The sequence below is a fragment of the Petaurus breviceps genome, unplaced genomic scaffold (assembly GCF_028583685.1).
Source record: "Petaurus breviceps papuanus isolate PSGF00001 unplaced genomic scaffold, PetGlider_PUasm1.0 99, whole genome shotgun sequence".
Taxonomy (NCBI): Eukaryota; Metazoa; Chordata; class Mammalia; order Diprotodontia; family Petauridae; genus Petaurus; species Petaurus breviceps.
The window spans coordinates 2,807,811-2,829,725 of NW_027187465.1; the positions used below are offsets into that span (position 1 = coordinate 2,807,811).

Here is a 21,915-nt window from a genome sequence, read left to right on the forward strand (position 1 = left end):
GCCTCCAGCCCTCTCCTCAGCCTGCACTCTGGCTGTCAGTGTCCTGCCTCAAATGTGGAGCCCAGACCTGGAAGCACTGCCCCAGAGGTGGTCTCATCAGGTCAGGGTACAAAGAAACCACCATGAGCTCCTGTCTGCATGCCGTATCACATTTCTGATGCCGTATCACAAAACTAACACCTTTTGATTTTGAAAAGACCCTGAGCTCTTTTTTCACATGGACTGATTCCTACCCTTGTCTTGCTCATTCTGTAATGGTGCAGTTGGTTTAAAAAAAAACAAGTTCAGAACTTTATATTTGGAAATCAGAGTGGGTGATATGAACAAATTTACTTAAGAGCGGGGAGATAAAAAAAGATTTGGCAACAAAATCATCGGTCATTTGAGCAGAGACGACTAGGTAGCAGACATGCTAAAAGGGAACTTCCCTGGCTTCCTTCTGAGTTGGTCCTGCCTCCTGTGCCCACTGCCAGGCCTCTTCTACTCCGCTCAGCTACAAATGCTTCCTCCCCCAAATTACTCAGTGTTTCTTAATATACTTCTATTAGAACCCGTGCCTGGGGCAGAATCTGAACCCAGCTCCTCCTGGCTCCAAGCACTACGGAACCACGTCGAGGCCTCCCTTTAGCACAGGCTGTAAGAGGATGTGGCCCTATGTAGCCCATGCTAAAGTTCGACATCTGGTCTGACACACAGGAATCCTTGCCTGGCCAAAGACAAAAGGCCGCAGCCACCAAGGGGAGCTCCTGGCTGCTGTGGTGAGTGGGGACTAACAAGGAAAGACCCTGTTTTGTAGAGGAGTGAGGGAGCCAGGTTAGAACCTGCACTCTTGAATACGAATGAGCAGAACTTCTAAAGAGCCTGTTCTGCTCTGCAAACTGCATGGGAAAGGGACTATCCTTCCATTACACATAAAAAGACACACTTTCCTTTAGCTGTAAATCTGAAAATAATTTGGAATAAAAATAAATTTGTTAAAAGTGAACAAACAGGAACTTCAGAGGGAGAGAGGTTGGCAAAAATTGCCCCCATACCTGAGGTGTGGTGCAAAGAGAGCTCGGCCTGGGGCCAAAAGAAAAGGCTCTGCGCTTTGTTTCCGTCACATACCAGTTGTGTGACTGTGGGTAAGTCACTGAAGCTCTCACTGAGTTTCATTTTTTTCCTCTGTAAATTGGGGACAATGACACCTGCTTATCTCATAGGAAAAAGTGATGGATGGCCCTCAAAGTGCAACAGGGAAGATGGCAGCTGTTCCAAACCGATGCCACCTCCTCCCCCAGAGATGATGCCTACCTGGGGAGAGGGCGGCTCGGGCTGCTCCCTCCACCCACAACATCCTGACAGCACCAAGCCCAACCAAGGCAGAAGCCACAAGGGCTGGCCATTCTGACCAAGCACGCGGCCATGCGAGAGAGAGAGTGCTGCCCTCAGAGCCCAGCGGCCCCCGGGCTTGGGGGAGCATGGGGACGAGCGGCTCTGCCGCCCAGCTCACCTCCTCTCTGACTCCTCCGCCATCTTCAGTGCCAGCATCTCGGCCTCTAGCACCTTCTGCTCCATCAGGCGCTTTTCCTCCTCCGTCCGAATGGCTGTGGCCTTGACTCGCTGCATCTCCTGCTCGGCCTCAGCTGCCTTCTGAGCTAAGAGCTTTGCCTCCTCCTCTGTGATCTGGGCCTTTTCTGCCAGCAAGTCGGCTGTCTCCTCGGACCGCATCTGAAGATTAAAAGCTTTTTGGTAGGAATGGACTCCATCTTAACAGCTAACATGACCTCAACAGCAGACATCAGGTCTCTGGACCATTGATGTCACAGCTGCCAAGAGCCCACCCTACTCTACCCATTCTATTGAGCACTGACCCAAGCTCAAAGGTGACCTCAAACACTTCTTAGCTGCTTCACCCTGGACAAGTCATTTCATTGTTTGCCTCAGTTTCTTCAACTCTAAAATGGGGATAGTAATAGCATTTACCTCCAGGGTTGTGAAGATCAAATGTGAAAATATCTTTAAAGTTCTCTCCAAACCTTAAACTCTATAGCAATGCTAGCTACTGGTGACAGAAATGTACTGACCAGCTTTTTGGAAATGGGAGAGCAGCTTTCTCCCTTTACCCCCCTGGAAGGAACAACATTTGGGGAAGTGCATATGCCCTGCTGGGAAAAGGAGAGAGAACCTTCAGGCTATATTAAAGACGTGAGCTGTAAAACAACTGTGCAGGAAGGAATCAAGATGGTGGATAAAGAGGAAGGATTACAGTCTAGCTCTTCCCCCCATCTTTACAAAGATTCAGAAAATGCATCGGATGGAATGCTGATCAGGAAAGACAAAAAAAGTCACAGGAAGTAATTTTTCCAGCCCAGGGCAATTTAGGGAGACAGAGTCCTGGGTCTGGCCAGGAGTGTACACAGAAGCAGCAGTGGGAGCAAGGAGAATTCCAGTCCCAGATCACTGAGCACGAGTTAGTTGTAAGAAATGGTGCCATTGGGCAGCTCTGTGGGCCAGTACCCAGTTCAGGTCATGGAGACAGGGTAGAGAGACATAGGCATGTTGGTCTTAGTAGTGCACTGAACAAGGAAAAAGTTCTGGGGAGCAAAGAGGAGCTGTGTGGTTCTGATCCCTGCAGACTAAGGAGTGGACCAAAGGGGAGTCAGTAGGTCAGAACCTCTGAACCCACAGAATCTCCCAGGATAACAATAGCAGCTGAGTCCAGCAGCACGTGGCTGAAACTCCCAATAAGGGACAAGCCAACACATTCCAATCTGGGTTAGGAATTTGCAGAGCTCAAACGAGGAGGGCAGTGAACAGACCCTGCTCTGGGTTACATTACTCTGGGGGGCACTGAAACCTTTGAGGCCCTTAGCCTGAATTGTGAAAGTAGCCGATGTATGTAAAAGATCAGAACAGAAGCTCAAGCCAAACACCTCCCCACCAGAAGTACACAAAGCCTGGCACTAACAAAGAAGAAAAGAATACTCCTTCCCCTCAAAAAATCTATCAACAAAGCCTCAAAGAAAAATGTAGCTTGGATATAAGCCCAACAAGATTACCTAGAAGAACTGAAGCAAAAGTTTAAATGAGAGCTAAAAAATTATTTTAAAAACCAAAAGAAATAAGTAGAGGTAAAAATGGGAAGGTAGGGGGAAAAAGATGTGAAAAGAAAATTAACAGCTTTGAAAAAAAGTACAAAACCTTACTGAAGAAAATAACTTCTTAAAAGTTAGAATTGGCCAAGTGGAAGCTAATGAATGACTCCACGAGATATCAAAGAATAGTAAAGCAAAACTAAAATGCTGAAAAAATAAGAGGAAAATGTGAAGCTCTCACGGGAAGAACAACTGACCTGAAAAAACAGACTTGAGGAGAGATCATTTAAGAACCAATGGACTACCTGAAAGTCAAAAACAAAAAAAGAACTTAAATATTCTAATTCAAGAAATCATAAAACTATCTGATACCTCACAAGTGGAGGGCAAAGTAGAAAATGAAAGATTCCACCTCCTTAAAAAACAAATGAAAACTCCCAGGAATATCAAAGCCAAAACCCAGAGTTTCCAGGTTAAAGAGGGAAAAGTACCACAAGTAGCCAAAGAGAAAGAATTCAAGTACCAAGTTGGAGCCACAGTCAGAATCACAGGTGATTAAATAGCCACTGCTATAAAGGAACAGAGAGCTTATTAGATGACATTTCAGAAGACAAAGAGTAACCTATTCAACAAAACAAAACTCCCACAGGAAACAAAAATTTAACAAAACAGAGAACTTCCAAGCATTCCTTATGCAAAGACTGGAGCTGAGTAGATAATCTGATAAATATAGGAGTTAAGAGAAGGCTAAAGGGATAAGCAGGAGTGAGAAATCACAAGGGAGTAAAACAGGGTGGGAGCCTGCCAGCTTCTCTCTCTTTGGGCTAAAAATTAAAATGTATACATTCTCATGGGGGAAGATGATAGATGTAGTCCACTGGTATTTTATCCTCACCAGAGTCCTAGAAGGAGTCTAATCAGAGGGCTTGGTGTGATTCTGTTATGGCAGATGATCTCTAAAGAAGATCAGAAAGGGTGAGGAAGAGGAATGCATGAGGAGAGGGGAGAAGTGAGAGGAAGTATGGGGAAAATCATCTCACCTAAATGGGGTGAGCAAAAAGAAGTTTATATTACAAGAAAACGGCAAAAAATGAAAAAGGTAAATTCATAACCAATAAAAAAATAAAAGTAATTATTAGGAACTATTGTGCCCAACTACATGACAATATAAATGAAATAGATCGATATTTACCAAAATATAAATGGTTTGGGTAAGCAGGAAATAGAATATACATTTTACCTTATCTTAGAAAAAAAACTGAATAAGCCATAAGTGAACACTCAAAGAAAAAAAAACAAACAACCAGGATGAAATGGATTTACAAATGAATTCTACCAAAGATTTAAAGAACAATTAATTCCAATACTATATAAAATGTTTAAAAAGAAACAGATAAGGAAGAGGTCCTGCCAAACTCTTTCTATAACACACACACACACACACACAGTCATTTTTATTTTTTTTTATACTGCTTTTATTTTCTTTTTTTCCAATTTATTTATTTTTAGTTCTCAACATTAATTTCCACAAGATTTTGAGTTACAAAATTTTCTCCCCATCTTTCCCCTATCCCACCCCAAAATAGCTAGCCTGCTGAATACCCCTTTCCCCAATATGTTCTCTCTTATATCCTCCCCCATCCCTCTCCCCCTGCCCTCAACTTTCTAGTAGGGCAAGATGGATTTGTATATCCTGGTACCTGTATATCTTATTTCCCAGTTGCATGTAAAAAAATTTTTTTTCATCAATTTTTTTTTTAAATATACACATTTGTTTTTAAAACTTTGAGTTCCAGATTTTTTCCCCTTCTCCCCTCCTCACCCACCCCCACTGGGAAGATAAACAATTTAATATAAGTTGTACATGTGTAGTTACACAAAACATTTCCATAGTAGGTATACTGTGAAAGACTAACTATATTTCCCTCCATCCTATCCTGCCCCTCACTTATTTTCTCCTTTGACACTGTCTTTTTTTTTTTTTTAAGAAATGTGGGTTTAGTAACTTGCTCAAGGTTACAGAGCCAGTTATTTCTGGGTGTGGTGCTGAGTATCTGAGCCTGCATTCAATCTCCAGCTCATCCTGACACTGGAGCCGGTGCTCTTGCTCACTGAGCCACCTGGCCGCCCCGAAACTGTCCTTTTTCAAAAGTGTTTGCTTCTAACTATCCTCTCCCCAAATCTGCCCTCTTATCCCCTTCCCCCCTATTTTTCTGTATGGAAAGATACCCAATTGAGTGTGTGTGTTATTCCCTCCTTAAGCTAAATTCAATGAGATTAAAGTTGTCCCATCCCCTTTTACCTTCCTGCTATTCCCCTCCATTGTAGGTTTTCTCTTGACTCTTTTATATGAGATCATTTACCCTAATCTATCTCTCCCTTTCTCCTACCAATATATTCCTCTCTCACCTCCCAATATACTCCACCTCTCACTTTCATATTCAACTCATCCTGGGCCCTCTATGTATATATGTACATATATATGCACACCTTCACATATATATTTATACATACCTACACCCTCCTATATATACATATACATATGTGTGTGTGTGTATACACACACACACACACACACACACACACATATATTCCCTTCAACTGTCCTCATACTGAGAAAAGTCTTAGGAGTTTTTTCATTTTTCCATGTAGGAATGTAAATAGTTCAACTTTAGTAAGTTTATGATTTCTTTTCCCTGTTTACCTTCTCATGCTTCCTGTATTTGAAAGTCAAAATTTCTGTTCAGCTCTGGTTTTTTCATCAAGAGTGCTTGAAAATCCTCTATTTCACTGAATGACCATATTTTCCCCTGAAGCATCATACTTAGTTTTGCTGGGTAGGTGACTCTTGGTTTTAATCTTAGCTTGATTTTCTTTCATTCTCACTTCTCTTCCCAATTTTTCCTCCACTTCTCTTACTTCAAAATCCTTCTTGAGCTCCTCCATGGCTTGTGACCAATTCATATTTTTCTTGGGAGCTTTTGATGCAGGAGCTCTGACTTTGTCGTCTTCTTCCCGTTCCATGATTTGATCCTTCTTGTCCCTGAAAAAGGAATCTATGGTAGGATTGTGTTTCCTCTGCTTGCTCATGTTGCCAGTCAATTACTTGACTTTTGAACTCTGCCATGGCAGAACTCTGCTTTCAGAATGGAGAGTTTTGTTCCAAATCGCTGGGGTTTTCACAGCTGCAATTAGTAGGGCACCCTATCTGCAGCCCCTGGCACCTGGCCACACACCCCAGGACCTCCACCCAAGATCGCGATCCAGATCCAAGCAGGTCAAAGCAAGAAAGATTACCCTCTGAAGGGTCGCTTTGTCCCCCTAGGATCTGCAGGCCAGGAGTTCCTGAGGCAGCCACGTGGCTGTGCCACCATGCCTCCGTCGCCTCTCACCCCAGGGGCAGTGGCTGGACCACCCTCTTCCGTCCACCCCTGTTCCAACAGAATTCCACATTGACCTTTTACTTTGTCTTTGGTATTTATGATTTGAGAAGTCTGGAAACTGCCACAGCTGCTGGTGCTTAACTCTCCTGAAGTCTGCTCTGGGCACTGCTGGTCAGGGCTACCCTGGGGTCAAAACCACTCATGTGGGGTCGCACTCGGCTCTTAGCATGCTTCCTGCCAGCCTACTGGGCTGCCTTCAGCAGGAGATTTGTTTCTCTTTGTCCCTTTGTGGATTCTGTAGCTCTAAAATTTGTTTAGAGTCATTTTTTACATGTACTCGAGGAGGTGGAAGTTAGAGCCACAGGGAAGCCCTGTTTCTACTCCACCATCTTGGTTCTGCCCCCACACAAATATATCTTGGTATTTAAATCAGGGAAAATCAAAACAGAGAATTATGGAATAATTTCCTTAATTTTAGACTAAATTATATTTTAAATTTTAAAATGTTAGCAAGGAAACTACAGGAATATATCACAAAGATCATCACTATGGCAATGCTGGAAACTGAATACTGATGGTGATAATGAACATTTCTGCTTCACTCCTGTTCTAACTTGTCTTCATTATGGATGATGCTGGTTCTTGATCAGGAGCACAGGGATGGTTCAATATTAGGAAAACTATAACTATAACTGACTGTATTAACAATAAAAACAAAAATCATTTAAGTAAATGTAGAAAAAGCTTTTTACAAAATACAACATTTATTCCTGTTAAAAAAAAAACACTAGCATAGGAAATAAACAGCATTTTCCTTTTTTCTTAATTTTAATATTTATTTTAAATATTTTTTCTTTTTAAATTTTGAGTTCCAGACCCCTCTCTTTCCCTCATAACCCTCTCTCACCCACTGAGAAGGTAAACAATTATACATGTGAAATCATGCAAAGCATATTTTCATATTAGCTATATCTCAAAACAAAACAAAAAGATAAAGTGAGAAAATTATACTTCAATTTGTACTCAGAGCTCATCAGTACTCTCTCTGGAGGTGGATAACATTTTTTCATCACAAGTCCTTTGGAACTGTCACGGATCATTGTATTGATCAGACAATTTTCTCTTCCACTGTAAAAACTATTTTATTTCTCTTAAATGAGAAAATTTTCCCCATTTTCCCTCTTCCTTCCCCCTTCTCCCAGTGCAAACGTCTTTTTCACCCCTTCATATTTTGGGGAGAACATTATCTCAACATAACTAATTTACATTCATGCCTTCTGTCTATGAAGACTCCTTCTAACTGCCTTAATAATGATTAAGTTCTTAGGAGTTACATGTATCATCTTCCCATATAGGAATGTAAATAGTTTGACTTTATTGTGTCCCTTATGATTTCTCTTTCATGTTTACCTTTTTATGCTTCTCTTGAGTCTTATGTTTGAATATGAAATTTTCTATTCAGCTCTGGTCATTCCATGAGGAATGCTTGAAAGTCCTCTATTTTGTAAAATATCCAGTTTCCACCTGAAGGATTATATTCAGTTTTGCTGGGTAGGTTATTCTTGGTGGCAATCCTAGTTCCTTTGCCTTCTAGAATATCATATACCAAGCCCTCTGCTCCTTTAATACGAAAGCTTCTAAAACTTGTGTGATCTTGACTGTGGTTCCACATCTGAACTCATCTGAACTGTTTCTGCTTGCTTGCAATATTTTCTTCTTGACCTGAGAGCTCTGGAATTCAACTATAAAATTCCAGGGAGTTTTCATCTTAGGATCTATTTCAAAAGGTGATTGGTAGATCCTTTCAATTTCTATTTTACTCTTTGGATACAAAATATCAGAGAAGTTTTCCTTATTTTCTTGAATATGATATCTAGACTTTTTTTTACCATTGCTTTCAGGTCATCAAATGTTAAATTAACTCTCAATGATCTATTTTCCAGGTCAGTTGTTTTTCCAATGAGACATTTCACATTTTCTCCTTTTTTTTCATTCTTTTGACTTTATTGTTTCCTGACAGCTCATGGAGTCATTAGCTTCCACTTGCCCAATTCTAATTTTTAAGGAATTATTTTCTTCAGTAAACTTTTGTATTTTTCCCATCTGGCCAATTCTTCTGCTTTTTAAGCAGGTCTTTTCTTCGGTGATTTTTTTGCATCTTTCTTTTCATTTGGCCTATTCTGCTTTAAAGGAGTTTTTTTTTTTCATTGAATTTTTGTCCTTTTTATCATTAAGCCAATTCTGTTTTTTTAAGGTGATACTTTCTTCAGTTTGTATGTGTGTATATATGTGTACACCTCTTTTACTAAGCTGTTAATTCTCTTTCCATAATTTTCTTGCATCATCACTCTCATACACTACCCCCCCTCATTTTCCCTCTACTACTTATTTATCTCTTTCTTTAACTCTTCCAGGAATTCTTTTTTTTTTTAATTTTTTATCTTTTTAAGCAATTGGGGTTAAGTAACTTGCTCAAGGTTACACGGCCAGTTATTATTTCTGGGTGTGGTGCTGAGTATCTGAGCCTGGATTTGATCCAGGTCATCCCGACACTGGAGCCGGTGCTCTTACTCGCTGAGCCAACTGGCTGCCCCTAAGCAATTGGGGTTAAGTAACTTGCTCAAGGTTACACGGCCAGGTGTTTCTGGGTGGGTGCTAAGTGTCTGAGCCCGGGATTCGATCTCCAGGTCTTTTCAACACTGGAGCCGGTGCTCTTACTCGCTGTGCTACCTGGCCGCCCCTCTTCCAGGAATTCTTGCTGGCCCTGGGTCCAGCTAATGTTCTTCTTTGAGCCTCTGCTTGCAGCTATTTTTACACTGTCATCTGCTAAGTTTACGTCTTGGACTTCCCTGCCACCATAGTAGCTTTTTATGGTCAATTTATTTTTTTGTTATATGCTCATTTTCCCAGACTATTTCTTGACTTTGAACTTTATGTTAAAGTTGGGCTCTGCTCACCTTAGGGAGGGTAGGCACTGCTGCAAACTTTGGGCTTTTTTGTGCTCTTGTTTTCAGAGCTAGTTCTGGAGGTCTGCAAGTTTTCAGGGCTTCCAAGGTGACGTGACCCTGGCAGACACGTGGTCACTGCTCTCCTTGTCTATACTTTGGTCTTTACCTAGGAAAGGTCCCTATTCCCCTGCAGCTACAAGTGCTAGTGCTCCTCTTGGCCCTGAAACTGTGACTAGGGTCCCTGCTGCTTTGTGACCAATCACAAGCACTCTTCTCTATCTTGGGACTGTGACCCAGAGCTGATTATGGGCAGCAGTTTCCAATCGGCACCAGCTGCACCCAGGCCCAGCCAAGGATCCCTGTAACCTCCTTCTGACTAGTTATCTGAGCTCCTTACTATCTCTGGTTGAGAGCTCCCAAAGCTGTTGCTGTTGCTGCTGCTACGGCCGCCTCCAAGGCCCAGCACTGGTGGTCTTGCCACACTTTGCACCAGTGCCCATCCTTCTCTTGCAGGCCTCCAGATTGTCTTAGGGTGGATAAATGTCTCCCTCTGACTTTTTGTGGGTTCTGTTGCTCCAAAATTTTATTTGAGGCATTATTTTGAAGTTGCCTATAGGGGAACGTTGGCAGCTGGGTCCCGACCTGTACTCCATCATCTTGGTTCTGCTTATATCCAGAATTTTCCTTAAAATGATAAGTAGCATCTAAGAGCAAAAGCAAGCATTATTTGTAATGTGGATGAGCTAGAAATCCTTCCAGTAAAATCAGGAGTGAAGCAAGGACGTTCACTATTACCATTACTATTCTATACTAGAAATCCTAAAAAAGTACCAAGACGAAAAAAAGAATTGAACAGAATAAGCACTAGCAAATTTTGCAGATGATATGATTTACTGAGAGAAACCTAAAGAGCTCATTTAAAAACTAACTGAAACATTGAATAACTTCAACAGAGTGGTAGAATATAAATAAACCCACAAAAATCACTATCATTCCTGTAAATTACTAACAAAATGCAGAAAAAAGAAAATGCAAAAAAAAAAAGAAAAAGAAAAAATGCAGAAAAAAGAAACAGAAGAAAAATTCCATTTAAAATAATTATGTTCTGAGGCAGCTAGGTGGCACAGTGAATAGAGCACTGGCCCTGGAGTCAGGAGGACCTGAGTTCAAATTTGGCCTCAGACACTTAACATAAAAACTAGCTGTGTAATCTTGGGCAAGTCACTTAACCCCAACTGCCCTCCAAAAAGCAATAGACAAACAAACAAATAAATAAATGGTTATGTTTCACCCTCCAAAAACAATAAAATAATTATGGATAATATAAAATATTTTGGAGTCAACCTACCAAGGCACACACAGGAACTACGTAAACACAATTACAACATAATCCTCACCCAAATAAAGAGAGATTTAAACAAGTGGAGAAACAGTAATTATTAGAGGGTAGAATAAGGAACATCATAAAAATGACAACACTAGTCAGTCAATAAGCATTCATTAAATATGTGCTATATGCCAGGCACCATACTAGGTGCGATATAATTTATGTAATCAGTGCCATGCCAATCAAACTATCAAAGGGTTACATTAGAGAGTTAGAAAAAATAATAACAAAATTCATCTAGAGAAACAAAAGGTCAAGAATATCAACGGAATCAATAAAAACAAAAGGAAGGAAGGAGGATATCCAGCAGTACCCAATCTAAAAGTACTCCACAAAACTGTAACCATCAGAACAATTCGGTACTAGGTAAGAAATACAGAGGTTGATCAATGGAACAGTTCAGGTATACAATATACAGCAGCAAACGAACACAGTATTTTCATGTTCGATAAACCCAAAGATCCCAGCTATTGAGGCAAGAGCTCACTGCTCAACAAAAACCATTGGGAAAACTGAAAAGCTGCCTAGCAAAAACTAGACATAGACGAACATCTTACTCTATCTACCAAGACAAGTTCAAGATGGACACATGATTTGGACATAAAAGGTGACATCACAAGCAGACTAGTAGAGCATGGAAGATATTATCTGTTATATCTATGGATAGGGGAACAGTTCATGACCAAATAAGAGATAGATATGTTCAAAGGAGGTAAAATGGATAAATCTGATTACACAAAACCAGTTTTTGTACAAACAAAGCCAATGCAGTCAAAACTGAAAGAAAAACAGGAAAGTGGAAAAAATAATCTTTGCAGCAAGTTTCTTTTATAAAGGTCTAATTTCTAAGATATATAGGGAATGTATTCAAGTTTAAACAAATATAAGCCATTCCCTAATTAACAAAGGGTAATGAATATTACTGCACTATAAGGAATTTGTGGACTTAAAAACTCAAAAAGGTACAGAAAGACTTCCATGAACTTATGAAGAGTAAAATAAGGGGGATAAATGGAAAACCAGTGCACATGATGAAAACAAATATGGCAGAAAGGGAAGAATTAAGCATTCTGATGAGGATGAAAGAGGAGAGTGTAAAAGCTGGCTTAACATTTAAAACAAACAAACCCTAAGATCTTGGCAACTGGTTCCTGGCAAACAAAGGGGGAAGAAATACAAGCAGGGTCAGGTTTTCTATTCTTGGGCTCAAGGATCACCGCAGTCAGCCACTGCAGCCATGAAGTTAAAAGGAAAGCTATGGCAAATCTGGACACCAGACTAAAAAGTAGAGACATCACCTTGCTGACAAAGGTCTGCAGAGTCAAAGCTGTGGTTTCTTCAGTAGCAATCAATGAAGCTCTACAAGTCTTACTATAAGGAAAGCTGAGTGCCACAGAATCAATGACTCTTCAATTATGGTGCTGGGGAAGATTTTTGAGAGTCTCTGAGAGATCAAGAAGATCGAATCAATCAATACTTAGAGAAACTAATTCAGATTATTCACTGGAAGGACAAATACTGAAGCTGAAGCTTAAATGCTTTGGCCACATAGTGAGAAGATGGGACTCAGTGCAAAAGACCCTGATACTGGGAAAGACTAAGGACAAAAGGAAAAGGGGATGGCAGAGGATGAGATGATAGAGTGTCGTGTAAACAACCAACATGAGCTTGGACAGATTTCCAGAGATAGTGGAGGACAGAAAGACCCTATATGCTATGTCCCATGGGGTCATGAAAAGCTGGACAAGGCTCAGCAGCTGAACAACAATAAGAAAAGAACAATGAGAAATTATAATAACCAAGCTTTAGTCTGGAGCAGAACTGAGAAAATTCTACTCTCCCTTCATTGCAGAAGTGGGGAACTACAGGTGCAGAATAGTGTATACACTCTCAGACGTGGGTGACTAGTTGTGAACTGCCCTGTGGCCTCTTTTTCATTGTTTGATACAAGACACTGGTTCTCTAAGTAGGGAAGCAGGAAAAAGATAGAGCTGGTAATGAGTTTGATGAGAACAAGAGGTATCAATAAGAGATAAAGCTTTTAAGAACTCAATCTAAGTCTGCTTCTGAGAATAACAATGGAGAAACACAGACATACAGCAAAATGAGAGCAAAAAGAGTGAAGCTGGGTGCTTTGACTGTTCCCCCTCAGAGCTCAAAAGGAGAGTTACTAGGCTCGAGAAATCCCAGAGCTGTCAACTGCTCTTGGAAGGCAATGGCCACTTCTGCTCTCACAGGTTTTCAATTCTCACCCTGATTAAAAATCTCCAGTGACAATAGTGACAGAAGCCTAGGATTTACAGGTGAAAGGACTGTCCAGTCCGCATCTACCGATCTGCTGCCCACCACCCCATCTTAGACAGGTGGAAACTGGAGCAGGTCTAGAACCCAGACCCTCTGGGCTCTGATCTTCCTCCTTTCCATTACACTGGGCAGTGTCAATCTTTCCAAGGACTCACCAGAGCTTCATTGGCCATAGTGGCTTCCTCCTTCAACTGCAAGAGCCTTCTCTCCAATTCATCCCTCGTTCTCTCAGCCTCTTCCCTCATCTGCTTCTCTCGAGCCAAACGCTGCCGTTCCATCTAGGGAGGTGAGGGACAAAAGGACTGAGAATGATAACAGGTGATGAGGAATCCAGACCAATCCTGCCCACAAGCGGATCCCTGTAATCCCTGTAGACCCATATGGAAAACCACCAAGTGACCCCATCTATGGTTGCTCCACATCACTCATTGAGCACTGGAGTTTTACGGACATTTTCTGTTTCTTACATCACCACAGCACCCCAAGTATCCATCCTCCCCACGTCACAAACACTTTCTTGGAGACAGAAAAGTTGCACAACTTATCAATACACTGGGGAAGTTCGACACCCTGTGCCCCATGCGACAGCCATCGTCCTGCCACTCCCACAAGGGGCAAGCAGGGGGGAGGATTTTCATCTCTCGCCATCCCAGCCCTGCTCGAGTTCTGTAATTCTGACTCTGACTTCTGGCTTTTGGGTACATCATCATTTTTCCTATTCACATTCATAGCATTTCCTTGGTTCTGATGACTTCATTCTGCATCAGTTCATGGAGATCATTCCAGGCTTCTCTGTGTTCATGACACTCACGATTTCTTACAGCTCAGTCATATTCCCTTCATTCATGTACAGTTTGTTTCACCGTCCCCCAACTGATGGTCATATACCTTGTTTCCAACTCTTGGCCATCACAAAAAATGCTGCTATCAATATTTTGGATTATATAGGGACTTCCTTGAGACATAAGCCTAGTAATGGAGTCTCTGGTTTAAAGAGAAGTACATTTTAGTCACCCTATTTGCATAATTCCAAATTGCTTTCCAAAATGGTTGTAACCATTTCACAGCTCCACCAACAATGTATTAGTGTGCCTGTCTTTCCATATCCTTCCCATTACTGATTGTTGCCATTTCTGCCAATTTGCTGTCTGTGAAAGTGAAGGCTCCAGGTTGTTTTAGTTTGAATTTCTCTGATGACTTTATGAATTTAGAGCTTTTCATGTGGTTATGAATATTTTGCAGTTCTTTTCAGAAATATTTATATCCTTTCACCACTTATGTATTGGAGAATGGCTATTAGTCATATATAATTATTAATGTTTTATGTATCTTGGGATACCAAGGCCTTATCAGAGAAATATGATACAACAATATTTTCTTTCTTTCTTTTTTGCTTTTTGAAGGGGGGAAAGTAGGGCAATTGGGGTTAAGTGACTTGCCCAAGGTCACACAGTTAGTTTATTATATTAAGTTCAAGAAGCCAGATTTGAACTCAGGTCCTCCTAACTCCAGGGGCAGTGCTCTATTCACTACACCACCCAGCTGTCCCATACAACAATATTTTCCCCATTCACCCACTTCCCTTCTCATGTTCAATGCATTAATGTCATCTGTGCAGAAGCTTTTTTGGTTCACATTCCCTCTTCCGCTGTGGACAGTCTAATGTTCCTTCGGTTACTTCACTTTAGTCTTTAAGGTGGGCCTGTTTCCCCAACTCTCTTCCCTTCACCTTGATCCCCTCTTCTCATCTGATATTCCCCCCTCCTCTTATCCCCTTCAGCTTAGTTTTTAAATTTATTCTTTTTGTGCCCCTTTCCAAAAAGACTTCCCTGACTCATTATGCACCTTCTCTTTCTGTTCACTCTGGAGCCTTATTCTCTGACTCATGATCTCTATCATCTGGTCTGGTCTCCCTCTTCATGCTATCAAAGCTTTAAAAGAATATATTCTAAGCTCTGCCCTTCAGGCACTTTCTGCCACTGCCTTCTGCGGCTCATCCCATGGATTCCCCTTTTCCACAGTGCTTCCTTTCTGAAGCAATGCCAATCACCACTGACACTGTCAATACATAATATATTAATGTAGTACTAGTAATAACATTACCAGCCAACATTTATCAGGCACTGGTCATGTGCCAGGACCTGTGCTAAGCGCTTTACAAATACCTCATTTTAACATCACAACGGCCCTGGAGGTAGGTGCAATGATAATTAAGTTATTACTACCCCCTTTACCAGATGAGGAAATTGAGGCAAAGAGAGATTGTGTGGCTTGCCCAGGGCCATACAGCTAGGAAGTGTCTAAGGTCAGATCCCCGTCACATCCCTGATTATGCAATCCACTACTGATCTACACCCTTTCCTGCTGATCTTTCCTTCTATGTCTGCCTGAAAATCATCTTCCCATGTCCATGCTCTCCCAGTCCTCCAGGTGCCAGCTGGAACCTGCAGAGTTCCCAACACTGTCCCTTCTCCCCCAGCCCTAAACCCACATGGACTTTTCTAGCACCAAATCCCCATTCCTTATAGTGTGAGGTCCTCATTTCCCTTCACTGCCCACCTCTCTTCATTCATAAGGACATCCATCAGTGGAACCCCTCCACCTTCAAAATAAGGCCTCCTTCCCCCTCCCCTCCCACTCCCCCACAGGCCTTTCTTTTTCTGAGACCCAGAGGTCACCTTCCCCTTATTGCTATTCCTTGATTTGACACCGGTGCATCACTTCCCACCACCTCTATCATGTACCTTCCTATGTTATAAACCACTGCTTCACCTGCAGGCAGGGTGCCCCCAGATTCTGTCCACAACTCCCATTGGCCTCCTCACTGCATTTATTCCTCCCTCCTGCATTTCTGTTGTTTGGAGTGTTTGAAAAACACATTAACCTCTTTTAGTTCTTGTTTTCTTCCTAAAAATGTTTCCAATTTTCCTTTATTACTGAATTAATCATTGAATTTTGCCTGTATGGTTAAGCTCAGATTTGTAGGTCTTCAAGATATGTATGTTTTGCTTGTATAACGAGCACGTTTTCTTTTAACGGTCTTGTTTTTTGCCTCTTTTCTTTTAGACTGTCCTTCACTTCTGTGTCTTTACATTCCCAGTCTGCTGTTCTCTCCTGTTTCTTCGGAGAGGCTTGCCACTGCAGAGTCCCCATTTTGTATGAGTATTTATGTGCAGGTCTTAAATTCTGCTTTCATAATCCTCATATTTCTCTTTAACCAGTCAGAAACAGTGTGCTGTGGTTCCCTGTTCTCAAATTCCACAGGGTCTTCTGTCTAAGTGTGGCATCGTTTCCCTTTTCCTTTGCTTAGAATCCTGAACTCATTTACTCGATCTGGACACTCCATCTCCTTTTCTTGCTCTTCTTCCTCTTGACTTGTCTGTATCTTTCTGAGACGTCTGGTCATCTCAGTCTTTTTCCCCTTATACTGCCCATCACTCACTTCCCCCTGGCTGTGGTTTCCTTGGGGCTGAATCTCAAGGTATCCTGGCCTCCTCCCACACTGAGCCATTCGCAGTCACCAGCCCAGGTCTCTGCTGGCGACGTCTGGGTGGTCAGAACTGGCTCCCGCCGGATGCTGGGTTCTTTCCCTCAGCCTTGGTGAGGCACGGCACAGTGTCCTGTCCTGGTTACCTGTCCTGCTCCTTCCGTTCCTCAGGTCTGTGGCCCAACACCAGAGGATCTGCTTTCCCCAGCACTGTTGCTTCCATACTGCTGCCCCTGGCAGGCTTCTGCTCCTGAAGGGCTATGAGGTCCAATGGAACTTCCACAGCTTGAAGCCAGGATCTTTAAGGCACCAAAAAGAGGGAGGGGGCCCAGGGCGTAAGAGTGGGCTTTGATATAGGCCCGTGTCATGTCCTTGGGTCTGTTCGTGCAGCCCTGCTGCTGGGCTGAATCGGTGGGCATCAGTTCATGGGTTTTGGAGTTTTGTTTTTTATTTATTTTTTAACCTTGCCCTAGACCATACAAACAGCTGAAATTAAGTTATCTTTGGCATAGAATTTCTCCTTTGGAGAGACTTAGAGAGGGCTTGGGGATCAGAGAAACTCTAGAGCCCATCATCTTGTGGTTTAGGTGCCTCAGAAATCACTGCAGAGCATTTTTATTTGTTTTGTTAAATATTTCCCGATTTCCTTTTAATCTGGTTCCTATGCTCTGGAGACATCTATGGACTTTGTCATCCCTGGTAGAAGCTATGACTTTTCTGAGTTATGCAAAATACCCAAGATTTACAATAATAAGTGGCAAGTGATAGCAGCATATAGTTGTACCGTAATTTAAAATACCATAATTTAAAATAAAGTACGATATGAGAAAAAGCGCGGCACAGCAGCCTGAGGGCTGAGCTTTGCAGCAGAAGCCACTCAGCAAAGAGCCCAGCACTGTGGGAGGGGCAGCCTTCACCGGCTCACCAAGCTCCAGACAATCCTCGGATAGGGTAGGGAAGAGATGTAGAGAAATCTGCACTGTGCAAGGGGTTCTGCCATTTCAGAAATCACAGGTCAGTACCATCCTGACACACAACAAAATTTATAGTGAGAAGCAGAGAAAGGAGAGACAGACAGAGACAGAGAAAGGGAAAAGAGGATGAAATGGGGGAAGGAAGGAGACAGAGAAAGGGAGAAAGGGAGGAATGGGGGGAAGGGGAGAGAGAGAGGGAAGGAGATGTAGGGAGAGAGAAACAGAGGGAGAGGGCACTGTCCCTGAAATCCGGAAGACCTGCTTTAAAGCCCCACTTCTGCAAACATGTTGTCTGTCTGTGGGACTTTGCAATAGTTCAGTGTCCCCCACAACATGCCAAGACGCTAAGCTGCCAAACCCCAGCTAACACATCAGCGAGGGAGGGTGCTGACACCAATGCGTGACAGAGTTCGTGACCCCGCCCCATCACCTACATTATTTTATCTGGTCCTTAGACCAACCCTGTGAGGGCACAAATATCACCATAACTCCTTTATGGATAAGGAAACTGAGGAATAGAAAGTGTCATGTCATTTGTCCAGGCCACAAGGGGAATCCTGACCCCTTGCAGGAGCAGACAGTTGCGCTGTGACCCTGCTGCCCAGAACACCGGGCACCAGCTGCGACATCACAGGACAGAGGCCCTGCTCTCCTACACAGCCAGCACTGGATGTAGCAGACACCCACAGTCTTAGGCCGTGAGGCCCTGAAAGCTCCCCAGCCTGACTCATCTGAAGCCCCTGGAGTCAGCACCTCCGTGTGCATCCTGGGTCCCCAGCAGCACCCTGCACACCCACATGGACCCAGAAGCAGTGGGAGCCTTGCGGGAACAAAGGCACCTCCCATGGGGCTCCCCTACAGATACCATCCCACCTTCGTCCCATATTACTCTGACTGGCCTGCACGCTAAACTTCATGCTGGCCATGAGCCCAGGCTAAGTGCTGGGTTCCTGGCTGACTTGAGAAAGGGAAAGCTGCACTATTTTCTGCGTCTTCATTAAAGGCATGGCTTTACAGGATTATTAGTTCAATCCATTCCCAAGACATAATAGCGCATGTTTCCTCCGAATGCCATGTGATTACACTCATCCATCTCGGGCAAAGAGAAGCTTGAGTACGAGCCCCCCGGAGCACCCCTTTCAGAGCCATCTGCCTGGGGTCGTTCTCTCTCACTCCTCTCCCCCCTTCTCTTCCTCTTTGTCCTAAGCAGCACTTCTCTGCTGAGAGCAGACCTGGAAACAAATCTAACGTGAAAACAGAAGGCAGCGATGTGCAGATTTACTGCAAACACTGACAGATGATTCTCAGGCTAAACTCTAAGCGAAAAAGGGAAAGGGAAGACCACAGAAAAAGAACAAAATGGTGCTCAGGTTTTCCCAGTCTCCCTCTTACAAACAAGCCCAAGGGCAGCCTGGAAAATTAGGCTCCCCTTGGAGAACCACCCAGGGGAGAGCTAACCTGCTCCTCTTAGGTTAGAGGGAAGCAGACAGAGCTGGAGAAGGGGAAAGGTCTTGCCCAAGTTCACACAGCCGCTGGCCACAGGCGAAACCCGGACTGGCAGCGCATACCTTCCACTGATCTCCACCTTGAAAACACACTTTCCCAATCTCATTATCCTCCCCACCCCCATTCCCAAAGCAGCCCTCCCTCCCCACACACTGACAACTCAGGTCTTTGCTCTGAGCACATCATTTGATGGGGGGTCACTGTGACTCCGAGGAGCCTCCCCTTGCCTTCTTCTTGGAATCTCCTCTCACTCCTGAGCCCCGTCCATAGGAAGGGAGGGCAGACTGGGTGCCTCTGGAAGAACATCACTACATTTCTTACCTGATAGCAAGCACTGCCCCATCACCCTACTGGAGACAATTCCAGGAGCACTGCCCCCCACTACCGTTCCAGACAACAAGGTGAAGGCAGATGAGGCACGAGTCTCCTAATGGCCAATGCCCCACACACACAAGAACCAACACAGACACTCCGTTCCAAACTCCAGCCCTGGCCGCTACCCCCCTACTCCCCTCCTGGGGGACCTTGATTTGTGTGATGCAGTGTGCCACCAGCTGCTAGTGGCCACTGCTCTCCAGGGGTCTGGCTAAAGATGCCACTGGTATGCTGGGCAGCAGGGCTCAGATCAGCTGTGTGGGTTTCGGGGAGTGGAAAAGGCCCATAAGCACAAGACAATGATTCAGACAGCCCAATCTGCTGACGTGTGCTCATTGGCTCCATGCTGCTGCCTGGGCTGGGTTGTGCCCAGCACTGGGGCTGACCTGCAGGGAAGAAGCAAATCCAGGACCTGATCAGTATTCTGCCAGTGAGCTCTGAAATGCCGCCACGCATTCCATCACCATCCAATTAGCGAAGGAGAATGCCGGGCAAAGGAGCGAGGCCAGCCTGCTGCCAATAGCCCTCACCGCTCACACACCCCAACTTCCTCTACAGCTGGGGCCCAGACACAGAGTGCAGCGGCAATGACTCTGGACACATTTATGCAGCACAACTTGGATCGCCTGGCCCGGACCTATCTTCTGCGGGCAGCAGGGGGGGGGCCCTCTGGGAGATCCAGGAGGTCACATGCCCTGGACACAAACAACCAACTGCCACCCACGCCTCTGCCCGGCAGGGGGCATACCTCCACAGTGAAGGGCCCACTCACCTGCTTCCTAGCCTTCTCTTCTCTGGCCTGGGCTTTCATCTGCTGTACTTCCAATGAGTCCGCCTTCCTTCTGCGCATAAAGAGGTCGTGGTTCCCAATGCACAGCTGCAGAATCTATGTGAGTGAGACAAGAAGCATTACTGTTCGTGGGTACCTCGTCAGCAAACTTGAAAAAGAGAAGCAGGGAAGGAGGCAGCCGAGAAGAGTCTGTAGAGGATCTTCTCAGACCTCTTGGGGCTGTGACACTGAAAATGGGTTAGCCTCCTGCAGGCTTCTCAGTCCCTGGGCCTGCACGAGGACGCATTTGGAACAGGTGTGCCGTGGGTGGGCAGAGAACCAGAACCGAAGGCGGACAGGATGAGGAAGTCTCTCACCTTCCTTCCCGATATAGTTCAATGTTCCATACCAGTAGAGTTTAAGTCTGACTCTTCAAGGATAAGTCAAGAGAAGCACATAGCTGTGTGCCACTTGGTACACCCCTCTGGGTCATGACAGTGACATCTGATTCTTTCTAAGAGAGTTCATTCCCCCCCCCCCGAAATCCCAGCTATGTAGCAGAGCAGTGAAATCTGAGCCTCCACTTACCAATTTGTTAACACGCAGCTTTGAGGAGTTAAACTTAAAGACGTCAATCTTCTTGTCCAGAGGTTTAATGGTGAACTAGGAGAAAAAGAAAAGGTGTTATGCTGCCTGATGCCCACCCACCCAGAAGGAGCTCAGCAGCAAGGCTGCAGCCACGGCTGTGGGTGCAGCCACGGCTACGGGCACAGCCACTGCTGTGGGTACAGTAACTGTAGCTTCTTCACTGTGGTAGGGGTGGGGATGGGGGAACCTTCCTCAAGGTGCTGCCAGTTAGGAGCCAAAGCATCTGAAGGCCTGGCAAGGTGCAGGCACCTGGCAGATGGGCTGGCAGGGTCATGGCTGCCCAGACACACCCACTTGGACCTCAAAGGCAGCCAGACTGAGCTGAGAGCAGGCCAGACAGCTGACAAACCATGTGGCTCAGAGCCAAACACAGTAGAGGACCAAGAGGAGAGGAGGATGCACTCCTTACCCCCAGGCAGCTTGCACCCAAGTCGGCAGAGCCGCGTCCAGTACACACAGAGCAGCAACTAATGGTACAAGATGCTCCAGAAGAAACCAACGTGGGACCGTGTGACAGACTGAGTCTTGTAGAGTTTTGGCCAGAAGAAGCACCAGAAGGCCTGGGGCAGCCAGGACAGGACAGAGGCAGGTGCCAAGAGGAGGGCAAATGTGGGCAGAGCAGAGCTGTGCTGTGGGAGCCAGTGAGAGAATGGGTGAGCCTGAGCCCCAGTGCCCCAGTACATGGGCTGGGAGAGCAGTGGGAACAGCTGTGGAGACAGGCTGAGGCCCCGCAAAGTCAGGCTGAGATTTCAGTTTCACACAACAGCAAAAGGGGAGCTGCTCAAGGCTTCTGAGCAAGGAAGCAGGGCAGTCACTTCAGCATAATGCTCCTAAGTGCTAACAGAGCCAGGCATGAACAAGGCCAAGGTACAGAGAGAGACAGAGAGAGAGGAAAGACAGAGAGACAGAGAAAGAGAGAGACAGAGAAAGAGAGGGAAGACAGAGGAGAGACAGAGAGAAAGAGAGGAAAGACAGAGAGAGAGAGACAGAGGGAAGAGAGAGACAGAGAAAGAGAGGAAAGACAGAGAGGAAAGACAGAGAGAGAGAGAGAGAGAGA

At 44.4% G+C, this 21,915-nt stretch overlaps 1 protein-coding gene across 6 annotated transcripts in view; it reads right to left on the bottom strand.

Moving 5' to 3' along the window:
• The window catches only part of NF2 (NF2, moesin-ezrin-radixin like (MERLIN) tumor suppressor), a 128,175-nt gene that overhangs the window by 17,614 nt on the left and 88,646 nt on the right, over positions 1–21,915 (bottom strand). For all 6 annotated transcript variants that reach the window (XM_069081608.1, XM_069081609.1, XM_069081607.1 and 3 more), the window contains exons 9-12: positions 20,799–20,873; positions 20,214–20,327; positions 13,255–13,377; positions 1,493–1,710 (exon numbers count right to left, since the gene is read on the bottom strand). In XM_069081608.1, the coding sequence (XP_068937709.1) occupies positions 1,493–1,710; positions 13,255–13,377; positions 20,214–20,327; positions 20,799–20,873 (530 nt within the window). The remainder of the gene's footprint in view (positions 1–1,492; positions 1,711–13,254; positions 13,378–20,213; positions 20,328–20,798; positions 20,874–21,915) is intronic.